The sequence below is a fragment of the Peromyscus californicus genome, unplaced genomic scaffold (genome assembly GCF_007827085.1).
Source record: "Peromyscus californicus insignis strain IS unplaced genomic scaffold, ASM782708v3 Scaffold_13__1_contigs__length_99412109, whole genome shotgun sequence".
In the NCBI taxonomy this organism is placed as follows: Eukaryota; Metazoa; Chordata; class Mammalia; order Rodentia; family Cricetidae; genus Peromyscus; species Peromyscus californicus.
In genome coordinates, this window is record NW_026294424.1 from 33,992,074 (window position 1) to 34,004,516 (window position 12,443).

At 49.2% G+C, this 12,443-nt stretch overlaps 1 protein-coding gene across 2 annotated transcripts in view; it reads right to left on the reverse strand.

Annotated features, from left to right (window-relative positions):
* Slc2a9 (solute carrier family 2 member 9) overlaps window positions 1-12,443 on the reverse strand; it is a 143,752-nt gene that overhangs the window by 50,747 nt on the left and 80,562 nt on the right. For both annotated transcript variants that reach the window (XM_052734817.1, XM_052734816.1), the window contains 2 exons: window positions 11,174-11,361; window positions 1,831-1,941 (listed from right to left, as the gene is read on the reverse strand). In XM_052734817.1, the coding sequence (XP_052590777.1) occupies window positions 1,831-1,941; window positions 11,174-11,361 (299 nt within the window). The remainder of the gene's footprint in view (window positions 1-1,830; window positions 1,942-11,173; window positions 11,362-12,443) is intronic.

Here is a 12,443-nt window from a genome sequence, read left to right on the forward strand (position 1 = left end):
TGGTTTGGGCAGCCAGAGGTCTAGAGCAGGTCTCACAGGACAAAACTCACAGCATTTGGGGTGGAGACTCTGGGGAGGAAAAGAAGCTGGCTTTCCTGGTTCCCAGAAGCCTCAAGGGTTCTGTGCCTGCACTCCTTCCTCATCTTCCAGGCCAGGCAGCAATGGTGCTCCTTATGCCTCACATTCTGACCTCATCTTTTGCCACTTCGAAGGTTCATTGACTGCCCAGATAAGCCCTAGCTTATCTAGGTCCTTATCTAGGTCCTTACTCTCACCTTTGACACAATCTCCTGGCCTATGACTTCAGACCTATGGGTCTTTGGAATCCATTAATTTTGCCTGCCACAGATTGTAGTGGATATCTGTTCTATGACCCTGAAGTGCAGCCCTAGATATATAGCGGGTAACTGCTCTACCTGCCTATGACCTTGAAGTACATGCCCCTGGAGTGTGGCCTCCCGGCTACCCTCAAGATCTGAGACACATGCACATAGGCAGCTCTCTTCACTCCCTCGTGGGATTTGGATGCTGGGACAGTTTGAGGTGGAAGAACAGCGTGGGACCATGTCTCACCTTTTCCAGGACCCCACAACAATTCCTCTGTTTTGTTTTGTGAGTTTTCCTTTCTTAATAAATCCCTTTGCCCTTTAAGCAGATTCTGTGGATATCTCGCTTTAACAAATGACAAGGGTTAAAAGCTGATTTAATAAATGTGCAAATCCATTCAGAGATGTATAGCAATTTCCCTAAGTGCAGCCTGCTGGTAAGTGGATGTCCCAGATGGGAGGTAGAGCTGTCCAGTTCTGAAGCTCAATCATGAGCACACACACACACACACACACACACACACACACACACACACACACACACACACACGCACACACAATGTCCCTGCTATGTTCTCTGCAAGGATGCAAGGACATGTACCGCAGCCTCACCTCAGGTGACAGGGTGTGACTCACCTGCCCATATAAAACGGTGGGCACCTGCTGACATGCACCGTCCTCCAGCCCTGCCAGTCACTTAGTGACATTTGTTTACTCCCCAGTCCGTGCCTGTGAGGCAGGAACATGTCCTTATGTAAATGGGGAAAGTGAACCACAGAGAGTCACCTGTCTCATGTGTCACCTCTCTCAGGAGAAGCAGAGCTGGCATGGGAACCCAGACCATCCCTGTTGTGAGTAGGAAAAGGAGCACAGGTTTTGGAGGACTGATACAACCTTCATTACCAAAGCAAATTCTCATACAGACCCTTTCCTGGCTACATGGTGCACCCCATTAAAGCCACCAGATCAGTAGAAGGAGGGAAGTCATGAAAAAAAATTGGATCTGCTGAAGAGTCAGCAGTGGGGTGGGGAAACCGGCCTGCTTGTGCTGACATCCCCCTGTTCTGTGGAGATCAGCAGGGGAGACCGAACACTCGAGCATCTCCTTCGAGGTCAGAGATGTCAGCTCACCCCTCTTTCATTTCTGAAGAACCCCACAGGTACCGTGTGTCTATAGAGTGAAGCACAGACCACACTTCCACAAGAAGACAGATGTGAGCGCTTCTTCAAGGGAAGCTGCTAAGGCTCAGAGAAGTGGAGCACATAGTCCAACATCACACAGTCAGAACTAGGCTTCAGTGTGTTTTCTTTGGAGACACAAGGCATGGAGACACAGAGAAGAAGAGCCTAGGTGGGTGAAGCGTCCTGGAGCCTGAGCCTCTCCCAAAGCCAGACAGGGTCCCACGACAAGGCCCACCCTCGTGAAGCAAGTCCTGTTAATCTCCCTGGGTGCCCGAATGCCACTTAGCTCTTGGGGCATTCTCAGGAGCCCTTGGTGACTTACAGAGAAGATGGCAGCTAGCGTCTCAATTCCACCAGTGCTCAGGGTGATGTATGGGATCTTGTCCTGAGGGATCCCAGCTTTGGAAAAGATGCTGTTGGTGTAGAACCAGATCTGTAACGCAGAAAAGAACAGACAGGTCATCCAGAGACCTCAGTCTCCTCCCTAAGTTAGACGAAGGTGTGAGGATCTCTCTGCACAGTGCCCCTGAGTCCAGGCTCACAGGGGAGCTGTGCCATATGGCCACGTGGCTCCCCCCTTCCTCGCTAACAGACTCCTGTGTTCCTGGGAGTGATGTCTGCCCCCCTGAGACACTGTTTCCTAGACTGCACACTGCACCGCAGTTAGGAGGGTAGCAACAGAAATATGGGTGGGGGTGGCAGGAAGCTTCTTACTGTATTTTTACATTTATTTATTTATTTATTGTGGGGGTGGGGCAGTGCACATGTACCTGCGTGTGTGTCGGGGGGAGGGGAAGTCAGAAAAGAAGCTGTAGGAGTAAGTCAGTTCCCTCTTTCCATTACGTGGGGCCCAGGGATTGAGTGCAGGTCAGACTCGATAGTAAGAACCTTTACTGAATGAGCCATCTCACCGGCCGCCCTCCTCTCCCTCCAGCCCTTCTTCTTCCTCCTCTTCTTTTAAAGAAACTTTATCAAAGGAGTATGCTCTCAAGTTTGTTTTATTTGATTTTGGCCTACTTTCCTTTCTGTGGTCAGGGTGGTGAATGTGATGGTTGGAGCCTCTGCAGCCCTCTTGGGTAATTAACATAAAATGCTGGGATAAGCATGCTTTGTGAGAATCAAAAACTGTTTCTACCCCACAAAACATTTTACTATCACCCACTAGAAACTGCTATGATAAATCTACTGCAGTACATATGGTACAAATGATGCTCTTGAGGTCTGTGTAACTGTACACGTACAGTCAGGTCCAAAGGAAACTCCTGTTCCCCAAACTCCCAAAGGCAGTCCAAATATTCAAAAATGAGCTCAACCTGGACTGTAGGAGGGTCTCTGGCTGTGAGATAAAAGCCAGCATTCCTCAGGAGCTTGTGAGGTTGGTTCCCATCTACCAAAAGGAGTTGTTTCCCTTACCCCTGGCATAAGGGACATACGGCTACCTGAGGTTCCTATTAGCATATCAAAGTCCATGCTGGCCTCCTGGCTCCCTCAGTATCACAGGTACCTGTTACACATTTCAAAGTCCATGCTAGCATTCTGCCCTTTCCATCTCCTCCTCTACCCTTAACTCCCTCCAGCTCATGGGCTTCTCTCCCTGCCAAGAGTCATGGCAGCATACAGCAGATGGCAATTAATAATTCAGGTGTCAACCCACCAGGTGAATGATTCTCTGATGGAGGAACCTCATTCAAGCAAGGCTTACAAGGCCACAGACTCCAAATATTGTTTGCTTCTGTCTGTAATTTTCTCATGTGCTACTATAATTCTTCCCTAAACAGCTATGAGATTCTTCCCACAGCCTATTGGTAGTGTGGTTTCCACTATTTGGGTACATTTATTTCTGTGGATTGACAAGAAGATTATTTCTTCTTAAACTGTTATTTTGATGAACGAAAATATATTTTCATAGCTAGGCCCATTGTTCCAAGAAAACTAGACCCATTGTTCCACAAAAACTTTGAGAAACTTAGAAACCCGTTTTATATCATAGCTCAGGCTGACATAGGAAAATAACAGTATCCTCAGCTACAAAGATAGTCTTTACACAATTAGCTGATTTAAAGCCTCAAAGTAAACTCAGATTCGACCAGGTGCTTTGAAAGGTGTCTTGATAATGCATTATAAGATAAACCTTCCCAGAAAATGCACAAGGACAGTGTTGCCAGCTTTCTGATTTGTTGAACCACGTAGTTATTGGGCACAAAGCAACTTTATCACGGTGCCAGCTCCTCTCTTGCCAAGTCTGGCCAATAGCATAGACCAGTGATTAACTCCCTGCACAAATTCCTCAGCAGTTAACTCTCTGCACACAAACTCCTAATCTTAGTTTTATGATACAAGACTCAAAGTTCAGCCAGAGGACAATCTAACTTCTTAGCCCTGAGAGAAAGCTACAAGTTTCCTTTTTTTGGTCTAAAGTTGCACACAGGATAGAAGAATATGCTTTAAGATTTGGGATGCTTTTAATGTAACTGTCCCTCAGCCTTCACTTTACAGCCTTCACACCAAGGAATGTGGTTACTCCCTCCCAACCATGCTGGCTGCAGTCCGCATTTTCCCATCAGCCCCTCTTTCCCTCTCAAAGTAAACAATACAAGTCTGAGAGAAACTGACACCCTTACTATTGTTACCACAAAATGTTAGTTTAAGATGTTTATTACACTTAGAAATATAGAATATAATGCACAATTTCTCTATTTTTCGTAGACTCCCCATTAGGTTAGCTTTATAACTCCTCTAATATCCTTTATAGGCTATCTCCTTAGTAAGATAACAGAATGCCCAGATCTTCCTTTACAGCTGCAACTGCCCCACTAATTAGGAAGCTGAGAGATTTATTATATGTGTGTTATCAGAATGACTTTGCTTCTTATCATTTACTTAAGAAAGGAAATGTAAATTTCAAATGAAACTTTTATTGCCTGAAGAATTTCTGTTGTATCTCTATCTGTCTGTCTGTCTCTCTGTCTCTGTCTCTGTCTCTGTCTCTCTCTGTCTATCTATCTATCTATCTATCTATCTATCTATCTATCTATCTATCTATGTGTGTAAAACAAAGGGATTTGAATTCTACTTGAAAAAATAAAGAATGTGGCCATCAGAATGTGTATGAGTCTTATTCCATTTCTAAGGCCCTCAGATAGAAAATTTTTCTTAAGCCTCGCTACGCTGCAGCATTTTCTTTCTAACCCTGGAACAGCTTGGAAGCTGGTCTTTCAGACTGCAATAACTCCCCGCTTCTTATAACCCAGCTATTCTCACTATTCACTCTCTTACTCCCTCTTGCTCTCTCTCTCTCTCTCTCTCTCTCTCTCTCTCTCTCTCTCTCTCTCATCTGTTCTCTATCTCTTGCTATCCCTCTGTCTCCACCATTCTCTCCCACTCTCCCGATACCCTAGCTATACCCAGGCTCCTGCTTTCTTCCTCTGCTCTGGACTCTTCCAGATGCCTCTGGCTGTTCTCTTGCTCTCAAATCTACAATAAGAACCTTTAATCATATGGAGCAGTCGTCGACAGTTTCTTCACGGGGCCCCCTCACATACAGAAACATTGGGACATTGGTATCTCTTGGCAGAGCCACTGATGCCCACAACTCGGGCACAACACTGGGTTGCCCTGCTCCAATGCTTGTGTGAGGAAGCCCTTGTTTCTAAATCTATCTCGTTACAAACAGTTGTTTGAGAAGCTATTCATTCTCTCATGTCAGGGAAAATCAAGACTGACTTGTATCCAACAGCTGGTTAGGTGTGCAGGGACAGGTAATTCTTCATAGGGTCTCCTGAACACCCAGAGACACAATTCAAATGAGTTACTTTCCTGATCCTTGGCATCAATTGGCAGAGATGGGTTTTAATGTTCACTTGAAGCAAGCAGCCACTGCCCTGGGTTATCTGACTCCCATTTGAGTGGGTGGGAGAGGTAGGACTTCAGGCTATCGGTGTGAGCCTTGCTACCTTATTTGCGGGGCACAGAGGCCGTACCTCACTAGCCCACCAGTTCTTGTGCATTTGAGGCTATCTATCATTCCCAACCCCTCAATGTCCCTGGATTTGTCACACAGGCTCCCTCCCCTTTGGATAGCCATGGTCCCCCAGACCCTGTCACAGCTGGATTGCAGACTTGGTTAAGAGTATTATTTATTGTCATCCCAACTCGCTGGTTTTTAGTGCCACCATGCTCTCTGCTTTCCACTCACAGGGAGGCAGAGCTTCCAGCCCCCACCCACACTTGGTATATATTTTCCCATAGAAGCTGTTCTCCAGCTCCACGTCATCTCAGCTCAGGGCCTCTCATTTGCCCCTCTGGCTTTCATGACCCTTTTCTTCCCTAGTTTCCTTTCTTTCTGCAGTGGTGCAGCTGTGGACATCCTCAGCAGGTTGGAAGTCAGTGGTGAGGGTCATTGTGCATGCCATTCTGTGTTCATTGTAGTAAGGAAGGCTGAGTCATCTTGCTGAATGCATCTAGACATCCCTAGGCAGGAGCTGCCCTTCACTCCCTGCCCCCTAGCCCCAGCCTGGAGCCTGTGAAGTCTGTAGGGGTAGCCTGTCCCATTCTGCAGATCCATGTAGCACCCTGCCCCCACACCTTATTTCAAGGAGGGGGAGGTGACTGCCTTTGCTTTGACCTCTGTGTGAACTGAAGGTGATGTGATCTGACAGTTTCAGGGCCTTGTGACAGGAAAGGAGGAAGCACCTGGGACACTCAGAGTCACAGAGCCATGGAGCCAGGGCTGGCCACCCCCACCCCACCTCACCAAGTCAGCAGGAGCAACTACACTCACCTCCCCTTTTGCAGGTTGCCCCAGGTTCCCTACCGCAATGGTGCTAACATGCTGATGCCTCCAGGAAAAGCCTTCATGTAACAAACAACAGGCACCTTCTAGACGGTTCCATCTCTCCATGGAGATATGCAGACTAATCGGATAAAAAGAGCCTCTGTTGTCAGTCTGTGTAGGAGGCATCTGTGAGGCCATCCTCCTTGGGGATGGATCCTTAAGGAGCCCCAGCAGGAGCAGCGCTGGCATCTTTCTGAGTCTCCATTTCAATTGTCCAAATGCCTCCCTTTCAGCTGCTGGTGCAGTGTTTTGATGAGGCAGTGTGTTGTGCCACCATTCTAGCCCTTCACACTGTGAGAAGACTGAGGAGAAAGCAAGAGCCCCACCCCACACAATGACCCGGGAGTGGAGAGGTGCCCACTGGGAACCCACTCTCTTCACAGTATGATTCAGATCCCTCTACTGACACCCAGGGCTCCTCTATCTGCTCGTGGCTGTAAACACAGTGGCCATGGGCTAAGAGAGGCGGTCTGACCTTCTTTGCCAACATGTGCCGATGTCTGCCTCATCTTTGTCCCGTGTATTAGTGACTTTTCTGGTGGTGACCAAGCTGACAAGAAGGAACTCAAGTGGATGGCTTTCGTTCTGTTTGGGCTCACAATGTGAGAGGGTACAGTGTGTCATAGTGGAATTCATGGAGGTGAGACTCCACACAGACCAAGAAGTAGAGAGCAAATAGGAACCTGGGCTGTGACCCCTGAGACCTGTCCCACCGGGACACACTTCCTGCTCATCTCCATTTTCTAAGCTATCCATAGCATCCCTGGACAGCACCATCACCGGGGAACCATGTGCTCTAACACATGACCCTGTGGGGGGGACAGTCCACGTTCAAACTACAACACCCAGAGCAAGACAATGCTGACCTGGACATGCTTGCTGGACATGGTGATCAGAACCATGGTCTGGGAATCTTAGTTTACACCGCAAATCTGACTCTAAACGTGGTTCAGGCCCTTGAGGCAGCAGGTTTTCCTGGATCACCTGAGAGAACTATGGATGCAATCACTCCTTATAGAGGGGAAATGGGGAGGCAGAGTTGGTCAGAGATGTCGGGGAGGGAGAGACATTCAAACCTACTGTATTGCTGCTGACTCTGAAGATGGAGGAGGAGGCCACAAGCCAAGGAGAGGAGGCAGCTCCTAGAAAGCTAGGAAAACAGAGGAACGGCTTTTCTCCTGGTGTGTCCAGGAGGAGTGTGGCCTGATTTGATGTGAGGACCTCTGACCTCCTAAGCTGTACGATGGCAAGTGGTCTGAAGCCTGTGGTTGTTAGTGCTGTGGTTTATTTTTGTCCGGCAGTGACAAGAAATGGATACACCGGAGAGATGTAATTCATTTATATTATGCTCTCCCCAGGGATGGGTTTCTTCCACAGACTGATCTATGGCTCTGTTTTGAGGCTTAGGCTTGCTCGTGTATTAAACATCTTCTGGGTGCTTGCCTAGGCTTCATCCCTGCTGGGCAGAACCTACTTGCTTTTTCTCTGTGTGGCATGCACAGGTCCTTAACCAGGTCAAAGCTTGGGTGCTTTTTCCTAACCCCATCCTGTTCTCTCAACAGCTGTGCCGTGAAACACCAGGCTAGGCTTCAGGCCAGGATGTGCAGAGACTAAGGGTACCTTGGGACTAAACCAGCTAAAATAGGCAGGGTTTGAAAACGGCCACACACACAGGACAAACACAAGGGAGAATTATTACCAAGCTGAAGCCCTGACCCACAAAACGCCTTTGGTGAGTGTCCTCAGCTCAGACATTAGACAGTCTGTCCCATTCCTTGTATGTTGAGTGTGTGTGTGTGTGTGTGTGTGTGTGTGTGTGTGTGTGTAGATCTGAGGTCAACCTCAGGTGTCATTCCAGGTGTATCCACCCTGTTCTCTCACTAGCTTGGGCTTGCTGATTGCTAGGTGGCTGGCCACTGAGTCCCGGGTCCACTTGTCTGTCTCCCAGGGCTGGGATTACAGGCATGCGCCACCATATTAGCCTTTTGAATGTAGGTTCTGGAGATGGACGTCAGGCCCTCATGCACACAGTAAGCTCTTTACCAATGGGGCCCTCTCTCTATTTCTTAGTTCCTTCTTAGAGATTCCCTTTGTATAGAGAGGAAGGAGAGGAGGGGAGTGGGCAAGGGAGAGGAGTAACAACCTCAAGGCCCTTTAACATCACCTGATCTTATTTTTAAAATAGCTGATCTTAGAGGCCCCACGGCTGGGCAATGCGCTGTTAGTCTCCTGCTAGCTTGGCTGCAGATACCATTGCTGATGTGTAAGTCACGATGAGAACATCTGCTCAGGATGCTCTGCAGACTGCATCAAATTCCCAACCCTTCTGCCTCGGCGTCTGGAGTTTCCAGATCAGTGTGCCCCACCAGACCAGCTCTCCTTTGCAGGAACGTGACGCTGCTTTCACTGAAAATGCTGAGTCTTGACTCAAGCCTGTCTCATAGGTGACTGAAGGGGGACAAATGGCAGGTCTGCCCAACATGATAACTAAAGGCCGGTAACTCAGCATTGGCACAATCTGAAGAACATGGAAGCCAGCAGGGACTCGGGCATCAGTGACCTGAGCAATGCATAAGGTCTATTTAATAGAGTGGTTCTCAGCCAGGGCAACTTGACCTCCAAGGCTGCAGCTGGGCAGGGGTCAAGGATGACACTGAACATCCTGTAACCTCAGGATGGTGGTTTCCAGCCTCAGGTGTAAACAGTTTGTGGAGTTGAGAAGCCCTGGCCTAGTGCAGGTGCTGGGGACTTAGAGAAGGGAGCAGGTGTGACTTGGCAGGGCCAGCACCATGCTCCCTGGACCTTGAGCTACCTGTAAGATACAATGTCTTTCTCACATAAGAAGTCTGTATGATGCTTACATCCTATAGACTTCTTGGGAACCAATGGGAAGGTGACTGGCTGTATTGACCAGTGTCTCCCAATTGACTGATCATAGTCATCTAAATGAGGGACAATGCAATTTTTAAAGCTACCTACTGTTTTTGTCTGGGTTAGTTCTTGGCCATGGCCTCTGCAGTATGGAAGAGAAGGCTGCAGTTCAGGGGAGGGCCTGGACCCAAGCCGGTGTGTCAGGCTTGCTGCTGGCATTTACCACTAACCAGCACGTGTGTCCTTTTGTCTATAAACTGAGAGAAGCATTGCTCTGTGGTTGCCTACGGGTGAGGTGGGGACAGCGTGAGAAACACATATGGAGTACCCTGAGGGGGCACTGAGGTCCCTCACTGCTTAGGGCTTACGTACCTAGAACTTGGGATTCAGACAATTGGTGCCCAAATCTCCTTTCTACAGCTTCTAGCAATGAACCTCTGGGGAAATGCTTCAGTATCTCTGTGCTTAACAGCGGGGCCTGAAGGACAGCTCTGGGCCCCACGAGGTGCTAATGTGAGCACCTGATCAGGAGGACAACTGAGTGCATAAAGTCAGGCCAGGGGGAGCAGATGGCCCAGGTTGCTTGCTATAGGTACATGGTGACAGCGAGGTGGGAAGCCAGGCCTCTGACTGAACCCAAAGCTCTTTGTCCTGTGTCAGGGAAAGCGTGTGAGCCGGGAAGGTAGAAACAGTCACCACCCTGCAGCCCACCAGATAGATTTTTCTGGCACACCTCTGTGCAGTGGGGCTTGAGGACACATGGGCGGAATTCATCTGTTATAGGATCCGCAGATGGGAAATTAGGTCCTGGTGCAGGAGAAGGTCTGCCCGGCAATGTCATGGCTCTCCATCTAACTGCCTCATTAAGCATGAACCTCACATGTCCTTAAGATTCTAAGTATGAGCCTTAGGAAACAGTGCATCCTTCCTCTCCCTTCAGAACAAGGAGGGTCTGATATACCTGACCTTGAACTTGCCTGAGGGAGAAAAATGGCAGAACCGGCCATGGCCGCTCTGGACTTAGACTGAGCTCTTAACTCTCCACTCCACATTGTTCTCTCTTAACCAGACCAAGGCAAAAAAGCAAAAATGACTAAGGAAGAAGTGACCTCATTTTACACCAGAGTTTCCGAAAATAGAATCTGGATATGTTGACATTAGGCAGAATGTGTGACTGCGGTCTTCCTGGACAGTCATTTCCCCTTTTCTGGACAGGAGTCCCACGGCCACTCCCTCTCCCACCTGAACACCACCCCGCACAATAACGGGGTGCTAGACTCTTGTTGAGCAGGTATAAAGGCTGAGGTCCATCATCTGAGCTCTTTGGGGGCCCTCCCCACAGTTCCCCTTCCCTGCCTCTGTTAAATGTTCTCGGCGCTGTGTGCCTGGAAGCCTGTCTGCATCCCTTGGTGGATGGAGAGCTGACCACATCCCAAGGTGAGGCATCCCACTTGGTTCCCCAGAAGCAACCACACTCAGCTTCCTCACTTCTCAGATTTGGGGATTTTTGCCTTCTGGAACGTTGACGAGAGCTAGAAGCTTGAGGACTCCAGAGAGGGCTCAGCTTAGACTCCGATAAGATGAAGCCAGCACCACCAAGATCGCTTCTATTTAAATCATTTTGGTCCGCTGTCCCTTTGACTTCCTGTGTCTGTTTATTGAGAGCTATGATACCGTATTTCCAGGGACACACAGTAGGACAACAAGTATTAGTGCAAGGGACGACTGTGCTGGCTGTGTGGGTAAGTCCGCTCCATTCTATCCCACTCTACAGAGGTGGGAACTGAGGACCAGCCAAGTTCTACAGATGTTCAAAGGCACAGCCTCAGTGGAGGTTTACAGAGCCAGGGTTTGAAGTAAGACATCCAGGGCTCACATTCTGAGCCACCCCCATTCTGGCCTCCCTCCCTTTCTCTGTTGATGCTGATGTGTATATGTTGGGGAAGGAGAGTATACTCACCGCATTGAGTCCACATAGCTGGTAGCTGGCCATGGTGATGACAACGGTGATGACCTGCCAGCGGACAAAAGGCGCCCTCAGCAGCTCCAGCACGGACATCAGGCGGAGGTTCCTCTGCACACGGCTCTCGGCCAGTACCTCCTCCAGCTCTCGGGAGACATCTGCTTTGCCCAGAAATGTTTGGAAGGCTGTGAAGAAGGAAGGGCAGGGATTGGGATGTTGGTCCTCTAGGATGCTGGCCCTGAATGGGCCCCACTACCTGGACATATCCTTGTCAGGGGTCTTTGATCTCCTCGAGTCTATACCAAAACTGTGTTTGAAAATGGGGAGATGCACCCAGAGATATGCACCAATTTTCCTGAGGTCACCAAGTGGGCTGAGAGAGAAGCTGGGTCTCTTAATCACCAACCTCCCCCCCCCCCCCCCCCCCCCCCCCCCCCCCCCCCCCCCGTGTTCAAACCTCTTCTGGGACATTTGTCCCATTTACCTTCTATTTACAGTCCTGCCCCTCATGCTGGGGGAAAAACTGCATAGCATCAAGCATGTCAAACCTTGCTTAGACTCCCCCACCAGAACTGCTCTTCCAGTGAAAATTCACTGAGCACCTCCTGTGTGCCTGGCCCATCCTCACTGGGTGTCTGGAGGCTGGCCACAGGTTTACCAACCCCGAAGTTGCCTCTATGGGTGGAAGAGGATTGAACCTAATGACCCTCATTAGGACCCTTTTCACATGACCCTCTGGAATGTGGATGTCCGGAGTATAAGAGGTCTCAAGCAGGAGAGTGAAGAGCTACACGCTCTCTTGATGGATGGATTTCCAAGTCAAGCATTGCAAATTTCCAGCCATTGGAGGAACTGTATTTTACCCCTTGTACAAGCAGGCCCCTGAGATTCTAACAGCCAGATCACACCGCATGGGTTCGGAGTAGAAGCCTGAATATTCATTGCTCTCCGTCTTCCCCTACAGGGAGAGGCAGCAGTGGTGAGGGCTCCTGTAGACAGTCCATTCCAGACACAGCAGGCAGTGTCCTTAATGACATGGCTCCTGCACCTCAGGCATGTGAAATTGCTCTTTTTAAGCAGAAAAGTAAAGTGGCTAAGCCTACTCCAGATTTTCCAGGCGGCGAGCCCAGAAGGGCTTCAGCGGTAGTGCGAGCGGCTTCCAAGCATCTCTTTGGAAGATCTGATTTAATGGTTCTGCCAGCACTGATTAAGGGTGCAGGTGAGAAGTGGCTGGATTTTTCACTGCACACTAACCCACTGGATTTTG